Source organism: Schistocerca cancellata, chromosome 11, assembly GCF_023864275.1.
Source record: "Schistocerca cancellata isolate TAMUIC-IGC-003103 chromosome 11, iqSchCanc2.1, whole genome shotgun sequence".
Classification (NCBI taxonomy): domain Eukaryota; kingdom Metazoa; phylum Arthropoda; class Insecta; order Orthoptera; family Acrididae; genus Schistocerca; species Schistocerca cancellata.
The window spans coordinates 117,309,205-117,328,944 of NC_064636.1; the positions used below are offsets into that span (position 1 = coordinate 117,309,205).

The window sequence follows — 19,740 nt, forward strand, 5'->3', positions numbered from 1 at the left end:
TCAAGCTCTGACTTCCATCCTCAGTTTTTGTCCATTCACTTCCATTACCCAACTCACGTTTCATGGATGCGTCCAGATCCATCCTATCCATCTATTCACTCTCTTACTCAAGTTTGGGCCGGTTGTGCTATTTGACTGAACGAGTGGGTTCAACTGATAATATTCTAACCATCAGTTGTCAGCGCTGATATTCTGTAATAATATCAGTTTGGCCAAACTGGCTCAGGTGAGGCTACCATATTAGCACTCACTTAGTCTTCAGGCCACCGTGTCATCCTGAGCTGAGGATGTGGATAGGAGGGGCGTGTGGACAGCACACCGCTCTCCCGATCATTATGATGGTTTCCTTTGACAGGAGCCGCTACTATTCGGTTGAGTAGCTCCTCAAGTGCACCCCGAAAAATGGCAACAGTGTGTGGCGGCCCGGATGGTCACCCACCCAAGTGCCGCCCCGCCCGGCAGTGCTTATCTTCGGTGATCTGACGGGAACCGGTATATCCACTGCCGCAAAGCTGTTGCCCAACCATATTAGGGACGAGTCATAAAACCACTGATTATTGAAACAGCCACTACAAATGGCATACTGGGACCCTTAAGCATTTTGCCTGATTGCTTCCTACAGCAATAATACTCTGCTGCCTTGCCGAGTAATAAAATCAAAAAGTTCTCAGCGTTAATTATGAGAGTAAATAATTCTCCCAACCCCACCTAGCATTATTAAACAGAGAAGAAAACCCGCTTTGTACTCAACTGAAATACGTTTATCTCATTAGCACACAAATGCGCTCATCATGTAAAAGAAATACAGTGAATTTCTGAAACCCATATGTTGTTTACATTCTGCCAAAAGCAAAACATTCGCTGCTTCTTACCTTTTAATTAGAAATCATTAACTCCGGTATTGTCCGCAATTTTCGTGGCCTGGCACGATGAAAATAATTACGCCAGTCAGTGTGGACCATAGAAGGGCGACTGGCCTGTTGTTCTGGCACGACACCTGCACCTGTGACCTCTCTCCAGCCCTGCTGATTGTTTTCTGATGTTCACCAACCAGCCAATCAATCCACGCAGGTATTCACTCGCTGGGTTTGTAAAGCTGTGTGGTACCTCATAAATTCACCTTCTATAAAATTTTCGAAATCAAATTGCAAAAATTATTTGCCCCTCTAGGATCGTTATTCCTCACTCACCTGACACATTTAACACATCATCCTACCTTTCCACTGCAAGTTACTTCTTCATGAGTGAATTAAATATGTCAAACTGTGGCAACAAACCACATGAATCCCCTCATCCTTAAACTATGTGCTAATCTAGATGCAATCTGATGTCATACGATGTGCCTTCTGTCATACAGGCAATAGTTTCACAAGTAGTGTGAAACTATTGCTGGAACTGGCTGACCATAAACAAATATCATGCTAGTAATCTATAGTGCCGTAAAATATGACCGCATTTTTTTCCTATTTTTGATATTTAGTGAAGAACTGTTTTCTGGCCTACAGACGTCAATCCAAACAATAACTGTTTTAAAATTATATATGTGTTCTAGCATGTGATTTGGGAATGTATGGAGCATCTTGCCGGCAGAAGTGTGGGAAATGCAAATATGGTGAAACCTGTGATCGGTACACTGGAATGTGTCGCTCTGGATGCTCCGCTGGATTCTATCCACCGTATTGTAAACAGAGTAAGTATAAATGTCAAAACACCGGTTTCTGCACCTGTCGAATGGACCGTTCCGTACGGGATAACTATGACTTTTATTGTGATGTTTTACACTTCAATCTAGCTAACGGTTTCCTTTCACCATGATAGCAGTTCTAGAAACTAGTAAAAAGTTAATGTATTTAACACAAACAGAGATTGTATTTACTAATGACGGAATAATTAGTTATCGTCCTCACTACATTTTCCTTAAGTTGTTTCCTGTTAAAACTGCCACTAAATATGCTATACAGTTGTCAGTTTAAGTTAGATCTTGAATCATAAATGAATAAGCATTACAGGATTTTTCTGTATGTCCATGACGTCATTACACTTTGTGCTCCTGCCTCTTAGTCTTTGTGTTATTACTCCCTCACCCTGGGTGTACTTTTTTGGCATCATGTAAGATTCATTGCTGCCACAAAGCCTTGAGTTAACCTTGATCACTGTTAAACGGTTCCAAAGTTTCACAAATGGCCCTTAGCAATTTTGTTAGTTTCACAATGGCGGCAGCGGAAAATTTCATGGGTGACACTCGTAGATATTTCATAACTGCTTTGAAGATATGCATGAGAAATTCTACATGTTAATGCTCAGAGACATTTAGTTTGTGTCTAGAGACTACATAACACAACCCTACTACAGATGGGATATCATATCTCAAAATATTGCATTGTGTATTCAATTCTGAATTGCCACGCTAGATTGAACACTACAGGAAGTGCTGTACACTCCAGTTTATAGTACTGCCCTCTTGTATATGAATATCTATGGGCATATATTGATTATGAGAGAAAATTTCCATTGGGTTTCCTGCCCGTAGGCCAGTGTTGTTCAGTTTTATTCCTACTTTCTGTCTGTGTTCATACAGTTCCTCACTACAGTACCGTAGAATGTGGGACAAAAGTGGGCAACTTCTCCATAAAGTCGTAACTGAGCATGGATGGTAGGATTACCAACTCTGCAGGTGTACAAAAAAAATATATTTCAGAATTTTGAGGGACACAGTACGGCGTGAAATGAAATTAGTAGTTATATTCTCTTCATTCTCTTATTCATAGAATGACGTTTTCCACACAAAAATTTAATGATGCCTAACACAAAAACCAGTACTGAAAATACTTCAGCGACTTGCGGGTCCATTTTTTTGTAGGATTATAAATTACAAACATATTTGATCTGATTAATATCTTAGAAATACACAGATAACAAAGTATTGTAGTAGCTGACAATTCAATGTATTGAGTATCACAAAGTAAAAAAAAGGCTCCTTCAAACCCTTTACTCCTTTTTATGGAAGAAATAATTATAAATTTTAGTAACAAAACCTTGTAAATCAAAAAGCTGAACCTTATCAAATGTAAACATAGATGCATTATGAATTTTATGAGTTGAGCAACTTGCTCCGATTAAAATATTATTTTCGTTTTTTGAGAGAGTAAATGCTGAATGCTTATTCACAAAGTTGATACATGTGCCATCAGCATAATATGAAGGAATGTTGTTGAGGCTTAGATTGTGCATTATTAATCTGCCTTCAGTTTGATCGAAAATAGCATTTGCAGAGACAGGGTTGTCACTACGGTAGTCGACCAGCACATGTACACCTTTACTGGAACAGGAATACCTAATAATAACTGGGAACATTTTAGTGTGTCCATGATTAGGGGCATCGCTTGCTGTTGCGTAAAACATATATCTATCCTTAAATTATTGAGCTACTGAGAAGGTTGCAAGGGAATTGGTAACTACTGATGTTGCTTTTCTTCTTTCCAAAGAAATGTTCCTAGACAGTTCTACATCTGGAAATATCGTAGGGACCAATCTTGAGCTACGAACCTAATAACGGAAGGCACATTGTGTAGAAATTGTGATACACCTTGTTCAATTCAGAAGCTGTAACTTTATCCTAATGCATTCTTTTTTCAGAATTAGACTCAAAAAAAGAAGTTATTCTCTTGTTTTTGATTGAGATGCTCACAGTCTATTCGAGTTCTTCACCATTTGCGTGTTTACTTATGTCATTAAAGCCTCCATGACCAACACTAAATGTGTTAGTGCACATTTTACACATTGCTTTGAATCAGTTCTTGGATATGATGGCAAGAATGGTGCATTCATTTCCCACTTGAAACTGTATAGGCATAAATGCCTTTTAGTTCTGCAAATACTTCCCGATTTTTCCCCTCTTTTTTGCCACTGTCTTCTTGTTAACCGTATTATCTTTCTGAAATTTCCATTTTCATTGACAATCAAAGATTACAACTTATTAAATCAATGTGTGTGGCATAGACTAGAAGTACAATAACTGAATGAACAATCGAAAAGCTGAGATGACGAACATAAGACGACTAATTATCTGCAATCTGGATACATAAGTGAATAGAATGAAAAAAAGTCTACAATACATTTTGCGGGACATACCCAGGCCCATGCCTGCTCGGGGCAATATATCAAAATGTGGAACTATCCTGTAAAATTCAGGACGAGTGGCCTCCGTAATTGATGGTGAATTCGATATAAGAAGCAGCTTGTTATTAATTCCCTGCCCTTTTTACCTATAACTATGCCTTTTCATGCACTCCTATCAGTTATTTTCTCGTTTAAGTGTATGAAGACTTTCTGTTCTGTTGTTTATTGTTCTTAATATTTACCTTTGCCTAGAACTTTTTTTAAAATTTCTCTTGTAGACAAATGCGGTGCATCTCTTACATAGTGTTGGGGGCAACTTCCTCCAGCTGTTGATGGAGTGCTCAAAACGGTTCAGAATATGCAAATAGTCACATATGCAAGTTATTTTTATACATATTGAGTGACTGTATGCGCCCAGTAAGACAACTGATATACGTATGATGCTCTGAGTACCTGTAATTTGTATAACATATCAAAAGCTTCACTCAGGTAAAATTCACTCATATCAGTTCTAAATTTAATTTTTGCTTCCTTAGTGCCAGCCTCAGACTCGTTGAAGGCTATCTTAACAGTTTATTACATATACATATACCACGTGTTTACAAGCATTAAATAATAAAATAGCGCCAGCTGGTATTTTCTGCAACCTCTGTAAGAAGTGGATCGTGGTATTCTCCAAGATGAGATGATATTTTATGGGACTGATGGTGCACCCAACCAACGACTAATGTCATATCTAACCAAAGTAATGCAGCAAGTTGTGTGTAGTAATTCAAACAATATAGTCCCAGGAATCATTCCAATTGGAGAGAAATCCTGTATGGTGTACCCCAAGGTTCAACCTTACGTTCAGCACTGTTCCTCATACATTAAAACGCTCTTCCGCCTAATATAGAACAAGCAGAATTAGTTCTTTTTGCAAATGTCACTAGTATTGTAATTACTCTGAGCTTACACACAGAAACAGGAGAAATGGTAAACAGGGTTCTTAAAAATAGCATTGACTAGTTTTTTGCAAATGGTCTCTCCTTCAGTTTTAAAAAGACACAACAGATTCAGTTCTGCACATCTAGCGATACTGCAACAATGATGAGTATAACAGATGATGAGAACTTAAATTGAAACAAACATACAGGGCGATTCAAAAAGAATACCACAACTTTAGGAATTTGAAACTCTGCAACGACAAAAGGCAGAGCTAAGCACTATCTGTCGGCGAATTAAGGGAGCTATAAAGTTTCATTTAGTTGTACATTTGATCGCCATTTCAGCCAATAAAGTTTTTGGTCCCTTTTTCTTCGAAGGTGCTACTGTAACTGGACTACAGTACCTGGAGATGTTAGAGAATTGGCTGTTCCCTCAGCTCGAACAAGAAGCACAACAATTCATATTTCAGCAGGATGGAGCGCCACCACATTGGCACTTATCTGTCCGTAACTACCTGAACGTCAACTACCCGAGGCGATGGATCGGCCGCCAGGCAGCCCGTGACAGAGCACTTCATCACTGGCCTCCAGGAAGCCCTGATCTTACCCCCTGCGATTTTTTCTTGTGGGGGTATGTTAAGGATATGGTGTTTCGGTCACCTCTCCCAGCCACCATTGATGATTTGAAACGATAAATAACAGCAGCTATCCAAACTGTTACGCCTGATATGCTACAGAGAGTGTGGAACGAGTTGGAGTATCGGGTTGATATTGCTCGTGTGTCTGGAGGGGGCCATATTGAACGTCTCTGAACTTGTTTTTGAGTGAAAAAAAAAACCTTTTTAAATACTCTTTGTAATTATGTATAACAGAATGTTATATTATGTTTCTTTCATTAAATACACATTTTTAAAGTTGTGGTATTCTTTTTGAATCACCCTGTATTTTGGAACTGGTAAAACAACTTAGTTCAGCGACATTTGCGCTTAGTTCATTGGAAATCTTGGGGAGACACAAATCAGTATGTTGAAATATTTTGCATATTTTCGTTCAATAATGCCACGTGAAATGGTGTTCTGGGGTAATTCATATTTGAGGAAGTAAGTCTACATTGCACAAAAACGTGTTGTAACAATAATATGTGGTGCTCACCCACAATCATCTTGTAGATATCTGTTTAAAACGTTGGGTATTCTGACTACTGCTTGACATTATATTTATTCCCTCGTGATGTTTGTTGCAAATAAGCCACTGTTGTTCAAAAGGGACAAAAAGGTGCTTAATTACAATTCCGAGATGGAAAAAGACGTTCATTATTCCACATTAAGATTGTCTTTAGCACAAAAAGCGGTGCACAATTCTGCAATAAAGTTTTTTACTCCCTTACCCAATGGTATAAACTACACTCCTGGAAATGGAAAAAAGAACACATTGACACCGGTGTGTCAGACCCACCATACTTGCTCCGGACACTGCGAGAGGGCTGTACAAGCAATGATCACACGCACGGCACAGCGGACACACCAGGAACCGCGGTGTTGGCCGTCGAATGGCGCTAGCTGCGCAGCATTTGTGCACCGCCGCCGTCAGTGTCAGCCAGTTTGCCGTGGCATACGGAGCTCCATCGCAGTCTTTAACACTGGTAGCATGCCGCGACAGCGTGGACGTGAACCGTATGTGCAGTTGACGGACTTTGAGCGAGGGCGTATAGTGGGCATGCGGGAGGCCGGGTGGACATACCACCGAATTGCTCAACACGTGGGGCGTGAGGTCTCCACAGTACATCGATGTTGTCGCCAGTGGTCGGCGGAAGGTGCTGGTGCCCGTCGACCTGGGACCGGACCGCAGCGACGCACAGATGCACGCCAAGACCGTAGGATCCTACGCAGTGCCGTAGGGGACCGCACCGCCACTTCCCAGCAAATTAGGGACACTGTTGCTCCTGGGGTATCGGCGAGGACCATTCGCAACCGTCTCCATGAAGCTGGGCTATGGTCCCGCACACCGTTAGGCCGTCTTCCGCTCACGCCCCAACATCGTGCAGCCCGCCTCCAGTGGTGTCGCGACAGGCGTGAATGGAGGGACGAATGGAGACGTGTCGTCTTCAGCGATGAGAGTCGCTTCTGCCTTGGTGCCAATGATGGTCGTATGCGTGTTTGGCGCCGTGCAGGTGAGCGCCACAATCAGGACTGCATACGACCGAGGCACACAGGGCCAACACCCGGCATCATGGTGTGGGGAGCGATCTCCTACACTGACCGTACACCACTGGTGATCGTCGAGGGGACACTGAATAGTGCACGGTACATCCAAACCGACATCGAACCCATCGTTCTACCATTCCTAGCCCGGCAAGGGAACTTGCTGTTCCAACAGGACAATGCACGTCCGCATGTATCCCGTGCCACCCAACGTGCTCTAGAAGGTGTAAGTCAACTACCCTGGCCAGCAAGATCTCCGGATCTGTCCCCCATGGAGCATGTTTGGGACTGGATGAAGCGTCGTCTCACGTGGTCCGCACGTCCAGCACGATCGCTGGTCCAACTGAGGCGCCAGGTGGAAATGGCATGGCAAGCCGTTCCACAGGACTACATCCAGCATCTCTACGATCGTCTCCATGGGCGAATAGCAGCCTGCATTGCTGCGAAAGGTGGATATACACTGTACTAGTGCCGACATTGTGCATGCTCTGTTGCCTGTGTCTCTGTGCCTGTGGTTCTGTCAGTGTGATCATGTGATGTATCTGACCCCAGGAATGTGTCAATAAAGTTTCCCCTTCCTGGGACAATGAATTCACGATGTTCTTATTTCAATTTCCAGGAGTGTATATGACAAACAGTTAAGTAAAAGTTGGTGACAAACGAGAAAGTTTTTCCTTGACAATTCGTTCTGTTCTCTAGAAGAATTTATATTACAATAATACTGTACTACATGAAAAATGGTGGGTAAGAATTCCTAACTCATATCTGTATATCGATTTTTGTTTTTATAAGTAAGAAAAATATAGAAATGTTGAGAATGTAGCACTGTGTACAAATTAAATGCGATGTGAATGTAAAACAGTTCACTCCAATTCATTACAATCTATCATATAAAATGATCCATGGAACATGTAACTAATTAACTACCTAACCAACTGACTGAGAGATTTAGGCACATGTGACAATGTTTAATGTCCCAGCTGGCACCGAAGCTAGACAACTGAAAGACATTACGTACGAACCAAACTTTACAGAACGTAATAAAGATGTGACATAAAGTCACATAGGAGGCTAGGGACCATTCTAGTAACTATGCGTAGATCTGTCGTGAGCTGGCTACGTCGCATAAAAGGTCATACAGCAGATGAGGAAAGACTTTATTGATCATAAGGCGCGAATGACGGGTTTTTGATTTATATCCATCTTCAGACATCTGAAACAGTCATATAAGAAAAAAACTGGCATACAAAAATACATAATAGATGTTAAGCAGGAATAACGAACCAGCATTAAACAAATCTGCAGACAGTCCATTCGTAGCTACCCAGGTGCAAATGCATCACAAGGATGAGGGTGTTACCAGATGTGCTCATAACACGAGATGACTCACTACTAAGCGAGTTGCCATAAAACCGTGATAGGAAGACAAAATTACCACAAGGTGACAGCACGGTAAGCATGGTGGCGCCTTGTCATATGTACTGTGATAATAAATTATGTAGAAGAAGAAAATGACTGATGGTACATTATTGCACATCACACTGTATTCCTACGAGCACAGAAGTACCACTTTCCATTTCGTCATTTCATATAATTTGTTGTCACAATGTATGTGACACAGCGCCACAATGTCTACCTTGCTCTCATCTAGTGGCAATTTTCTCTTGCTGTCCCGGTTTTACGGGAGCTCGCTTAGCAGAGTGTCATCTCACGTTACGAGTATATCTCGCCCCGTTCTCATCCTTGTGCTACTTTGAACCTGGATAGGTTGGAATGGACCGTGAATGCACTTTTGTTTAATGTTGGTTATTAATTACTGTGTAAAAGTTATTATTTATTTTTGTACACCAGTATGTTTCTCGTATTTATATTTTTGATCTCCGAATGTGGAAATAAACCGCAGTCGCGTCATGCGTACTTTGTCATCACTAAAGTCGTTCCTCAACTGATGTTTAACTTTTCACACGACGTAGCCAGCTTAACGTACAATGTAAAGAATATATGCAATTGGAAAATTTTGGTACTGCAGTCATTCCAAATTTATGAAACTAGGTCACCTTATGGTAAGAGTAGGTGCAGACTTGAGAATGGCCTGAATGAGAGTTTCAGTCTGCAGTGGAGTGTGCGCTATATGAAACTTCCTGGCAGATTAAAACTGTGTGCCTGACCGAGACTCTAACTCGGGACCATTGCCTTCCACGGGCAAGTGCTCTACCATCTGAGCTACCCAAGCACGACTCACGCCCCGTCCTGACAGCATTACTTCCGCCAGTACCTCGTCTCCTACTTTCGAAACTTCACAGAAGCTCTCCTGCAAAAGGCCTGAGTTCGTCTTTGTCCGGCACACAGTTTCAATCTGCCAGGAAGTTTCGTAACAGAGCACACTCCATTGCAGATTCTCATTCTGGAAACATCCCCCAGGCTGTGGCTAAGCCATGTCTCCGCAATATCCTAGTTCTGCAAGGTTCGCAGGAGAGCTTCTTGTGAAGTTTGGAGCCCGCATCTCGTGGTCGTGCGGTAGCGTTCTCGCTTCCCACGCCCGGGTTCCCGGGTTCGATTCCCGGCGGGGTCAGTGATTTTCTCTGCCTCGTGATGGCTGGGTGTTGTGTGCTGTCCTTAGGTTAGTTAGGTTTAAGTAGTTCTAAGTTCCAGGGGACTGATGACCATAGATGTTAAGTCCCATAGTGCTCAGAGCCAGCCATTGTGAAGTTTGGAAAGAAGGAGACGAGTTACTGGCCGGAAATAAAGCTGTGAGGATGGGGCGTGAGGCGTCGTTGGGTAGCTCAGATGGCAGAGCACTTGCCTGTGGAAGGCAAAGGTGCCGAGTTAGAGTCTCGGTCCGCAACACAGTTTCAATCTGGCAGGAAGTTTGACAATGGCCTTTTGGAGACAGTGGTAAGTGTACTTTAGTTTCGAGATCTTTGAGGTAAAGGTTTATACAAAATTATGCCAAATCATCGTCGACAGACCTATGGATAATAGGCGAGTAACAGCAGCTGATGGAGCATCGAATAAAGTACACTGTCCGTTTCATAAGAGACATAAATCTAGATTTAGAAGAAAGCAAGACGCTGAGTAACTGTACGACTTTGGCATAAAACTAGAAATAATATTTACTCCTCAGGCCCTTCTGCTCAGACGACAAATGGTGCACAGAAAAAGTCTGGACGCCAAATGCAATGAATAGAAACAGAAAATTAACTATACCTCAACGGCTACGAAAACAGAAGTTCTCGTCCGAAACAATATTTCACAAAATGAGAAAACAGTATGTCAGCCGTAACAGTGGTCGACGTCACACTACATCAACGTACTCGTGCAATCATTGTTGTTGTTGTGGTCTTCAGTCCTGAGACTGATTTGATGAAGCTCTCCATGCTACTCTATCCTGTGCAAGCTTCTTCATCTCTCAGTAATTATCCTCAATCTGCTTAGTGTATTCATCTCTTGCTCTCCCTCTACGATTTTTACCCTCCACGCTGCCCTCCAATACTAAATTGGTGATCCCTTGATGCCTCAAAATATGCCCTACCAACCGATCCCTTTTTCTAGTCAAGTTGTGCACAGATTTCTCATCTCTCCAAGCTTATTCATACCTCCTCATTAGTTATGTGATCTACCCATCTAATCTTCAGCATTCTTCTGTAGCACTACATTTCGAAAGCCTCTATTCTCTTCTTGTCTGTACTTTTTATCGTCCATGTTTCACTTCCATAAATGGCTACACTCCATACAAATACCTTCAGAAATGACTTCATGACACTTAAATCTATACTCGATGTTAACAAATTTCTCTTATTCAGATATGCTTGCCTTGCCACTGCCAGTCTGCATTTCATATCCTCTATACTTCGACCATCATCAGTTACTTTGCTCCCCAAAACAACAATACTCATTTACTACTTTCAGCGTCTCATTTCCTAATCTAATTGCCGCAGCATTCAACTACATTCCGTTAATCTCGTTTTGATTTTGTTGATGTTCATCTTATATCCATCTTTCAAGACCATGTCCGTTCCGTTCAGCTGCAGTCCTTTACTGTCTCTGACAAAATTACAGTGTCATCGGCGAACCTCGAAGTTTTTATTTCTTCTTCATGGATTTTAATCCCTACTCCGAATTTTTCTTTCGTTTCCTTTATTTCTTGCTCAATATACAGATTGAATAAAATCAGGGAGAGACTACAACCCTGTATCACTCCCTTCGCAACCACTGCTTCCCTTTCATGCCCCTCGACTCTTATAACTGCCATCTGGTTTCTGTACAAATTGTAAATAGCCTTTCGCTCCCTGTATTTTACCCCTGCCACCTTTAGAATTTGAATGAGAGTATTCCAGTCAACATTGTCAATAGCTTTCTCTAAGTCTACAAAAGCTATAAACGTAGGTTTGCCTTTCCTTAATCTTTCCTCTAAGATAAGGCGTAAGGTCAGTATTGCCTCACGTGTTCCAACATTTCTACGGAATCCGAACTGATCTTCACCGAGGTCGAATTCTACCAGTTTTTCCATTCGTCCGTAAGGAATTCGCGTTAGTATTTTGCAGCCGTGTCTTATTAAACTGATAGTTCGATAATTTTCACATCTGTCAACACCTGCTTTCTTTGGGATTGGAATTATTATATTCTTCTTGAAGTCTGAGGATATTTCGCCTGTCTCATACATCTTGCTCACCAAATGGTAGAGTTTTGTCAGGACTGGCTCTCCATAGACTGTCAGTAGTACTAATGGAATGTTGTCTACTCCCGGGGCCTTTTTTCGACTCAGGTCTTTCAGTGCAATGTCAAACTCTTCACGCAGTATCATATCTCCCATTTCATCTTCATCTACATTCTCTTCCATTTCTATAGTATTGTCCTTAAGAACATCGCCCTTGTATAGACCGTCTATATACTCCTTCCACCTTTCTGCTTTCCCTTCTTTGCTTAGAACTGGGTTTCCATCTGAGCTCTTGACATTCATGCAAGTTGTTCTCTTTTCTCCAAAGGTCTCTTTAATTTTGCTGTAGGCAGTATCTATCTTACCCCTAGTGAGATAAGCCTCTACATCCTTACATTTCTCCTCTAGCCATCCCTGCTTAGCCATTTTGCACTTCCTGCCGATCTCATTTTTGAGACTTTAGTATTCGTTTTTGCCTGCTTCATTTCCTGCATTTTTATATTTTCTCCTTTCATCAATTAAATTCAATATCTCTTCTGTTAGCCGAGGATTTCTATTAGCCCCCGTCTTTTTACCTACTTTATCCTTTGCTACCTTCACTATTTCGTCTCTAAAAACTACCCATTCTTCTTCTAATGTATTTCTTTCCATTATTCTTGTCAATCTTTCCCTAAAACTCTACCTGAAGCTCTCTACAACCTCCGGTTCATTGAGTTTATCCAGGTTCCATCTCTTCAAATTCCCACCTTTTTTGCAGTTTCTTCAGTTTTAATCTACAGTTCGTAACCAATAGGTTATGCTCAGAGTCCACATCTGCCCCTGGAAATGTCTTACAGTGAAAAACCTGGTTCCTGATGTCTGACGCTGCTGCTACAATGGCAGCTTAAAAGGATTTTAGAGAGTTTGAACATGGTGTTATACGCGGCACACGAGCGATGGAACACAATATCTCCGAGGTAGGAACGAAATGGGGCTTTTCCGTACGACCATTTCACGAGTGTACCGTGAATCTCAAGAATACGGTAAAACATCAGATCTCTGATATCGCTGCAGCTGGAAAATGATCCTACAAGATCAGAACCAGCTACGACTGAAGTGAATCGCTCATGTGCAACCCGTTCGCAAATTGCTGCAGATTTCAATGATGGACTATCAGCAAGTGTCAGTGTGCGAACCATTCAACGAAACATCATCAATACGGGCTTTCGGAGCAGAAGGCCCACTCGTATACCCTCGATGGCTGCAAAACACAGAGCTTTACGCCTCGTCTGGGGCCGTCAATACCGACATTGGACAGTTGATAACTCGAAACATGTTGCCTGGTCGGACGAATCTCGTTTAAAATTGTATCGAGTGGATGGACGCGTACAGGTATGGTGACAACCTCATGAATCCATGGACAGTGCAAGTCAGCAGGGGACTGCTCAGGGTGGTGGATCCTCTGTAATGTTTGGAGATTTTGCAGTTGGAATCACACGGGAGCCCTGACACGTCTAGATACGACTCTGACAAGTGACACGTGCGTACACATCCTGTCTGATCAGCTGCATCCGATCATGTCCGTTGTGCTCTTCGACAGACTCGGGCAAGCCCAGCAGGACAATGCGACACCCTACACGTCGAACATTGCTACGGAGTGGCTACAGGAACACTCTTCTGAGTTTAAACACTTCCGCTGGTCACCAAACGCCCTAGGTATTAACATTATTCAGCACATCTGGAATGCCTTGCAACGTGCTGTTCAAAAGTGATCTCCACCCATTTGTACTCCTACTGATTTGTGGACATCCCTGCAGAATTCACGGTGTCAGTTTCCTCCAGCACTATTCCAGACGTATGTCGAGTTGTTGCTACGTCGTGTTGGGTACTTCTTCCTGTTCGCAGAGGCCTTGCACAATATTGGGCAGATGTAGCAATTCGTATGGCTCTTCAGTGTATACATGTCACCAAGTCAAGTGCATTAGGAAAGACCTCCTATCTTCAGTCGCTTGCTGTCCCTGACCGTGGTTGCTGGGATACTTGTTCCATTATACAGGCGTCAGGCAAAAGTATAGCATCAGTGCGAGAAATGCAGGCTTCAAAACTAATGCCGATGCTACCTGAGGCTGCTGCGCATTGTCCTCAGTTCACCACAGATGTCAGTCGCGCTCTGGTCCGGATACCGCATACTGAGTGCACTGTATCGGAGGTAAGTGAAGTCGGAAGTGGGCGAACTGTCTGTACTCGTGTGGTGGGTGCTTGCGTAACTGAGGCAGCCGAAGTGTGACGTGTTTCAAGAGGCACCTATCGAACGCGTATACGGCATACAGAGAAAGAGCAACTGAGTCATCCGCCAAGTCACAATGCGGACGATAGTGAAACGCCCGCTACACCTGCTGGGACGAGCAGGTGATTAGGATTGTGCAAAGGGCCAAATAACGTGTCGGTCAGTTTCACTTCCAAATTGTAGTTTAATAACATCTGTAAAACAAAATGGCACTTAGCCAATCGTTTACAAGTACACGTTTCAAAATCCAATTCTTTCATGCCTGAAGGCCTCCAACAAGAAATCTTAGAAAGCAACAAGATAAATTTAAATTAACTGAAGACACGCAGTTAAAATTTCAAATAAAATATGTATCACAGCTACTCGGAAAGCCTCAAGGCAAATGTAGATACGACAAACATATACAAAGTGCAATACAAATGGCTGAAGACCACAATTAAATGTCAAAATTTTAAAATGTTTTCGCTTAAGGGGAAATTTTAAGATTAAGGCTTCAAGTGGCTGAAGGCCCACAGCTGATTTTGAAAAAATTCAAAAATACCTTAACACTTAAGTTTTAAATGGCTGAACACACACTAAATGAAAAAGCAATGCAAGAACAATAACTAAATTCAAAAATAATGTGCTGTTGGGGAGCTTTTCCTGTGAGCAACACCGAGTGTCTGTAGTGGTGAAATCGAGCCGCCGTGCGGTGGAATTAACTATATTGGTTCACTACAGTTCAAGTGGAACAGCGGAATTTCTTGCCTTGATAACGTTAGTGTGTGGCTGAAGGCCCACAATTGATATACATAAATGCAATAAAAAACTCTTTTATTTGAAAGCTTTGGTTGTAATAGATTACTAACAGACCATTAAACACTATAAACAACGGCACTCAGTCACCTCCAGGGGGGAGGGGGTGGGGGCTGCCCTCGAAACATCAACGTTCACTTAGGTGAGACAAGTGGTGGACCCAACTACACTTGATCCGTTGGTGACCCAACCAAGAGACAGTCACGGACTGACCGAACAAACGACTTGCTATCCACCAATCGGTACATAAAAACTCAAAGAGCAAACTGTTACGGGCGTGATTTTCCACATGAAATATACAGGGTGATTCAAAAAGAATACCACAACTTTAAAATTGTGTATTTAATGAAAGAAACATAATGTAACCTTCTGTTATACATCATTACAAAGAGCATTTAAAAAGGTTTTTTTTTCACTCAAAAACAAGTTCAGAGATGTTCAATATGGCCCCCTCCAGACACTCGAGCCATATCAACCCAATACTCCAACTCGTTCCACACTCTCTGTAGCATATCAGGCGTAACAGTTTGGATAGCTGCTGTTATTTCCCGTTTCAAATCATCAATGGTGGCTGGGAGAGGTGGCCGAAACACCATATTCTTAACATACCCCCATAAGAAAAAATCGCAGGGGGTAAGATCAGGGCTTCTTGGAGGCCAGTGATGAAGTGCTCTGTCACGGGCTGCCTGGCGGCAGATTCATCGCCTCGGGTAGTTGACGTTCAGGTAGTTACGGACAGATAAGTGCCAATGTAGTGGCGCTCCATCCTGCTGGAATATGAATTGTTATGCATCTTGTTCGAGCTGAGGGAACACCCAATTCTCTAACATCTCCAGATACTCTAGTCCAGTTACAGTAGCACCTTCGAAGAAAAATGGACCAAAAACTTTATTTGCTGAAATGGCACAGAAAACGTTCACCTTAGGCGAGTCACGTTCATACTGAGTTGTTTCCCGCGGATTCTCAGTGCCCCATATACAGACATTGTGACGGTTGACTTTCCCGTTAGTGTGGAAAGTTGCTGCATCACTAAACACAATCTTTGAAACGAAAGATTCATCTGTTTCCATTTGTATATCCAATCAACTGACGCTGACGCCTAGTCAACAGCGCCTCAAGCGAACAAATGTACAACTAAATGAAACTTTATAGCTCCCTTAATTCGCCGACAGATAGTGCTTAGCTCTGCCTTTTGTCGTTGCAGAGTTTTAAATTCCTAAAGTTGTGGTATTCTTTTTGAATCACCCTGTATATTAAGCTGTCAAAACCACACACCACGTTGGACAGTGACAACAGGTAGGAAAGGACGGTACCTGAATTTATGTTAGTGGCCATTGCAGGTAACTGGAACACTAACAGCCAAAAGGCAGAAAATTCCGCTGGTACACTTGAATTTGAAATAAGGTAATATAGTTAACTTTACCAAAAAGGAACACTGCCTGAACTTACGTCAGTGCCCAGGGCAGGTAACCAGAACACTGTGACCGTGACAGACAATGACCGAAGAGGATTGAGACAAAAAGTAAGAGGACGACAGCTTCAAAAATCACTGCAGAACTGGACGTAACGATTGAGAGCACCGTCAGCACGATGATAAGACGAAGGGGCTCCATGAACAAAGAACTGCAGCACGAGCTGGAATTCCAACCCGCAAGCCGGTAATGTGAATGCCCGGAACGGGAAACTGTGCTGCTGAAGTCCTGAAACCTTGGTACAATGTTTGTTCCCCAGTCGGCCTCTGTCCACACAGGTCACCTCGCCACAGTCACGAGGTCACAATAATAGCGAACCTCTGTGGTGCGCTTCGGGAAGAAGGGTATATGATTGCTATCCACCTCAGTCACTGTTACATCTACATCTACGTGATTACTCTGCTGTTCACAAAAAAGCGCCTGGAAGAGGGCACAACGAACTACCTTCAAGCTGTCTCTTTACTGTTCCACTCTAGAGCGGTGCGCGTGGAAAACGAGCACTTAAATTTTTCTGTGCAGGCCCCGATTTCTGTTATTGTCTCGTGGTGATCATTTCTCCCTATGTAGGTGCGCGCCAACAGAATATTTTCGCAATCGGAAGAGAAAACTGGTGATTGAAATTATTTCACTGATTACCACTCCAATTCACTCTCCTATTTCGCGATAATGGGAAATGAGCTGGCCTTTTTTGAACATTTACGATGACATCCGTCAGTCTCACCCGATGCGGATCTCACACCACACAGTGATATTGCAGGATAGGGTGGACAAGCGTGGTGTAAGCAGTCTCTTTAGTTGACCTGTTGCACCTTTTAAGTGTTTTGCCAGTGAATCGCAGTCTCTAGTTTGCACTACCCACAACATTATCTACACACTGGTCATTAAAATTGCTACATCAAGAGGAAATGCAGATGATAAACGGGTATTCATTGGACAAATATATTATACTAGAACTAACATGTTATTATATTTTCATGCAATTTGGGTCCATACATCCTCATAAATCAGTACCAAGAACAACCACATCTGGCCGTAATAACGGCCTTGATACGCCTGGGCATTGAGTCAAACAGAGCTTGGATGGCGTGTACAGGTACAGCTGCCCATGCAGCTTCAACACGATACCACAGTTCATCAAGAGTAGTGACTGGCGTATTGTGACGAGCCAGTTGCTCGGCCACCATTGACCAGACGTTTTCAGTTGGTGAGAGATCTGGAGAATGTGCTTTCTCTATCCAGAAACGCCTGTACAGGACTTGCAACAAGCGGTCGTGCATTATCCTGCTGAAATGTGGGGTTTCGCAGGGATCGAATGAAGGGTAGGGCCACGGGTCGTAACACATCTGAAATGTAACGTCTACTGTTCAAAGTGCCCTCAATGCGAATAAGAGGTGACAGAGACGTGTAACCCATGGCACCCCATACTATAACGCCGGATGACTAATACATGCTACCAATGTGCGTCGCCTGCCGGAGTAGCCGAGCGGTTAAGGGCGCTACAGTCTGGAACCGCACGTCCGCTATGGTCGCAGGTTGGAATCCTGCCTCGGGCATGGATGTGTGTGATGTCTTTAGGTTAGTTAGGTTTAAGTAGTTCTAAGTTCTAGGGGACTTATGACCACAGCAGTTGAGTCCCATAGTGCTCAAAGCCATTTGAACCAATGTGCGTTCACCGCGATGTAACCAAACACGGATGCGACCGTCATCATGCTGTAAACACAACCTGGGTTCGTCCGAAAAAACGTTTTGCCATTCGTGCTCCCAGGTTCGTCGTTCAGTGCACCATCGTAGGTGCTCCTGTCTGTGACGCAGCGTCAAGGGTAACTGCAGCCATGGTCTCGGAGCTGATAGTCCATGCTGCTGCAGACGTCGTCGAAGTGTTCGTGCAGATGGTCGTTGTCTTGCAAACGTCCTCATCTGTTGACTCATGGATCGAGACGTGACTGCACGATCCGTTACAGCCATGCGGATAAGATGCCAGTCATCTTGACTGCTAGTGATACGAGGCCGTTGGGATCCAGCACGGCGTTCCGTATTACCCTCCTGAACCCATTGATTCCATATTCTGCTAACAGTCATTGTATCTCGACCAACGCGAGCAGCAATGTCACGATACGATAAACCGCAATCGCGATAGTCTACAATCCGACCTTTATCAAAGTAGGAAACGTGATGGTACGCATTTCTCCTCCTTACACGAGGCATCACAGCAACGTTTCACCAGGCAACGCCGGTCAACTGCTATTTCTGTATGAGAAATTGGTTGGAAACTTTCCTCATGTCAGAACGTTGTAGGTGTCGCCACTGGCGCCAACCTTGTGTGAATGCTCTGAAAAGCTAATCATTTGTATATCACGGCATCTTCTTCCTGTCGGTTAAATTTCGCGCTGTACCGCGTCATCTTCGTGGTGTAGCAATTTTAATGGTCAGTAGTGTATGTGATCGTTCAAATTTGGGTTATTTGAAATTGTAATCCCTAGGTATTTAATTAAGTTTACAGCCTTCAGATTTGTGTGAGTTATCGCTTAATCGAAATTTACCGAATTTCTTTTAGTACTCGTGTGAATAGGTTCACACGTTTCTTTATTTAGGATCAACTGCCACTTTCCGCAGCATTCAGATATCTTATCTAAATAATTTTGCAATTTGTTTTGATCATCTGATGACTTTACAAGACGGTAAATGAGAGCGTCATCTGCAAACAATCTAAGAGGGCAGCTCAGATTGTCTCCTATATCGTTAATATAAATGAGGAACAACAGAGGGCCTGTTGCTTGGGGAACACCAGATGTTACTTCTGTTTTACTCGATGACTCAGTCTGTTACTATGAACTGTGACCCTTCTGACAGAAAATCACAAATCCAGTCGCACAAATGAGGCGATATTCCATAGACACGCAATATACCAGAACTTGACATTATTTTGCAGGGAGAATGGTGTAAGATTCCCTTGAATACCGGACAGGAAATTTAATTACACATTCCATGACGCCTGGAAGCTGTTTTGAATGACAACGGTTTTTCTGTAACTTAGTAGGCATGGTTGTGCGTTGTGCTTTCATGTGATGTCATATTTTTGTCCGCCCCTTGTAAGATTTCAGCTCATAAATCTGAGTATTGAGTGTGTCTACGAATTTTGCCCACTCTATGTCGAATGCGCGGGTAGTATGTTTGTAAGGAGATAATACGCAAAGCCACGGTCGTGGCTTGTCTTTTCAGCACTCATTTCAGGTGTATTTCTAACCTTTTTCGCCTTCAGTGAATATTTACAAATCGATTTCAGCGAGACACGTGGAAAGGAGAA

General features: G+C 42.9%; 1 protein-coding gene across 1 annotated transcript in view; it reads left to right on the forward strand.

Annotated features, from left to right (window-relative positions):
* The window catches only part of LOC126108298 (uncharacterized), a 535,066-nt gene that overhangs the window by 320,404 nt on the left and 194,922 nt on the right, over positions 1–19,740 (forward strand). Inside the window, exon 13 of the mRNA XM_049913520.1 lies at positions 1,553–1,690. Coding sequence (XP_049769477.1) covers positions 1,553–1,690 — 138 coding nt within the window. The remainder of the gene's footprint in view (positions 1–1,552; positions 1,691–19,740) is intronic.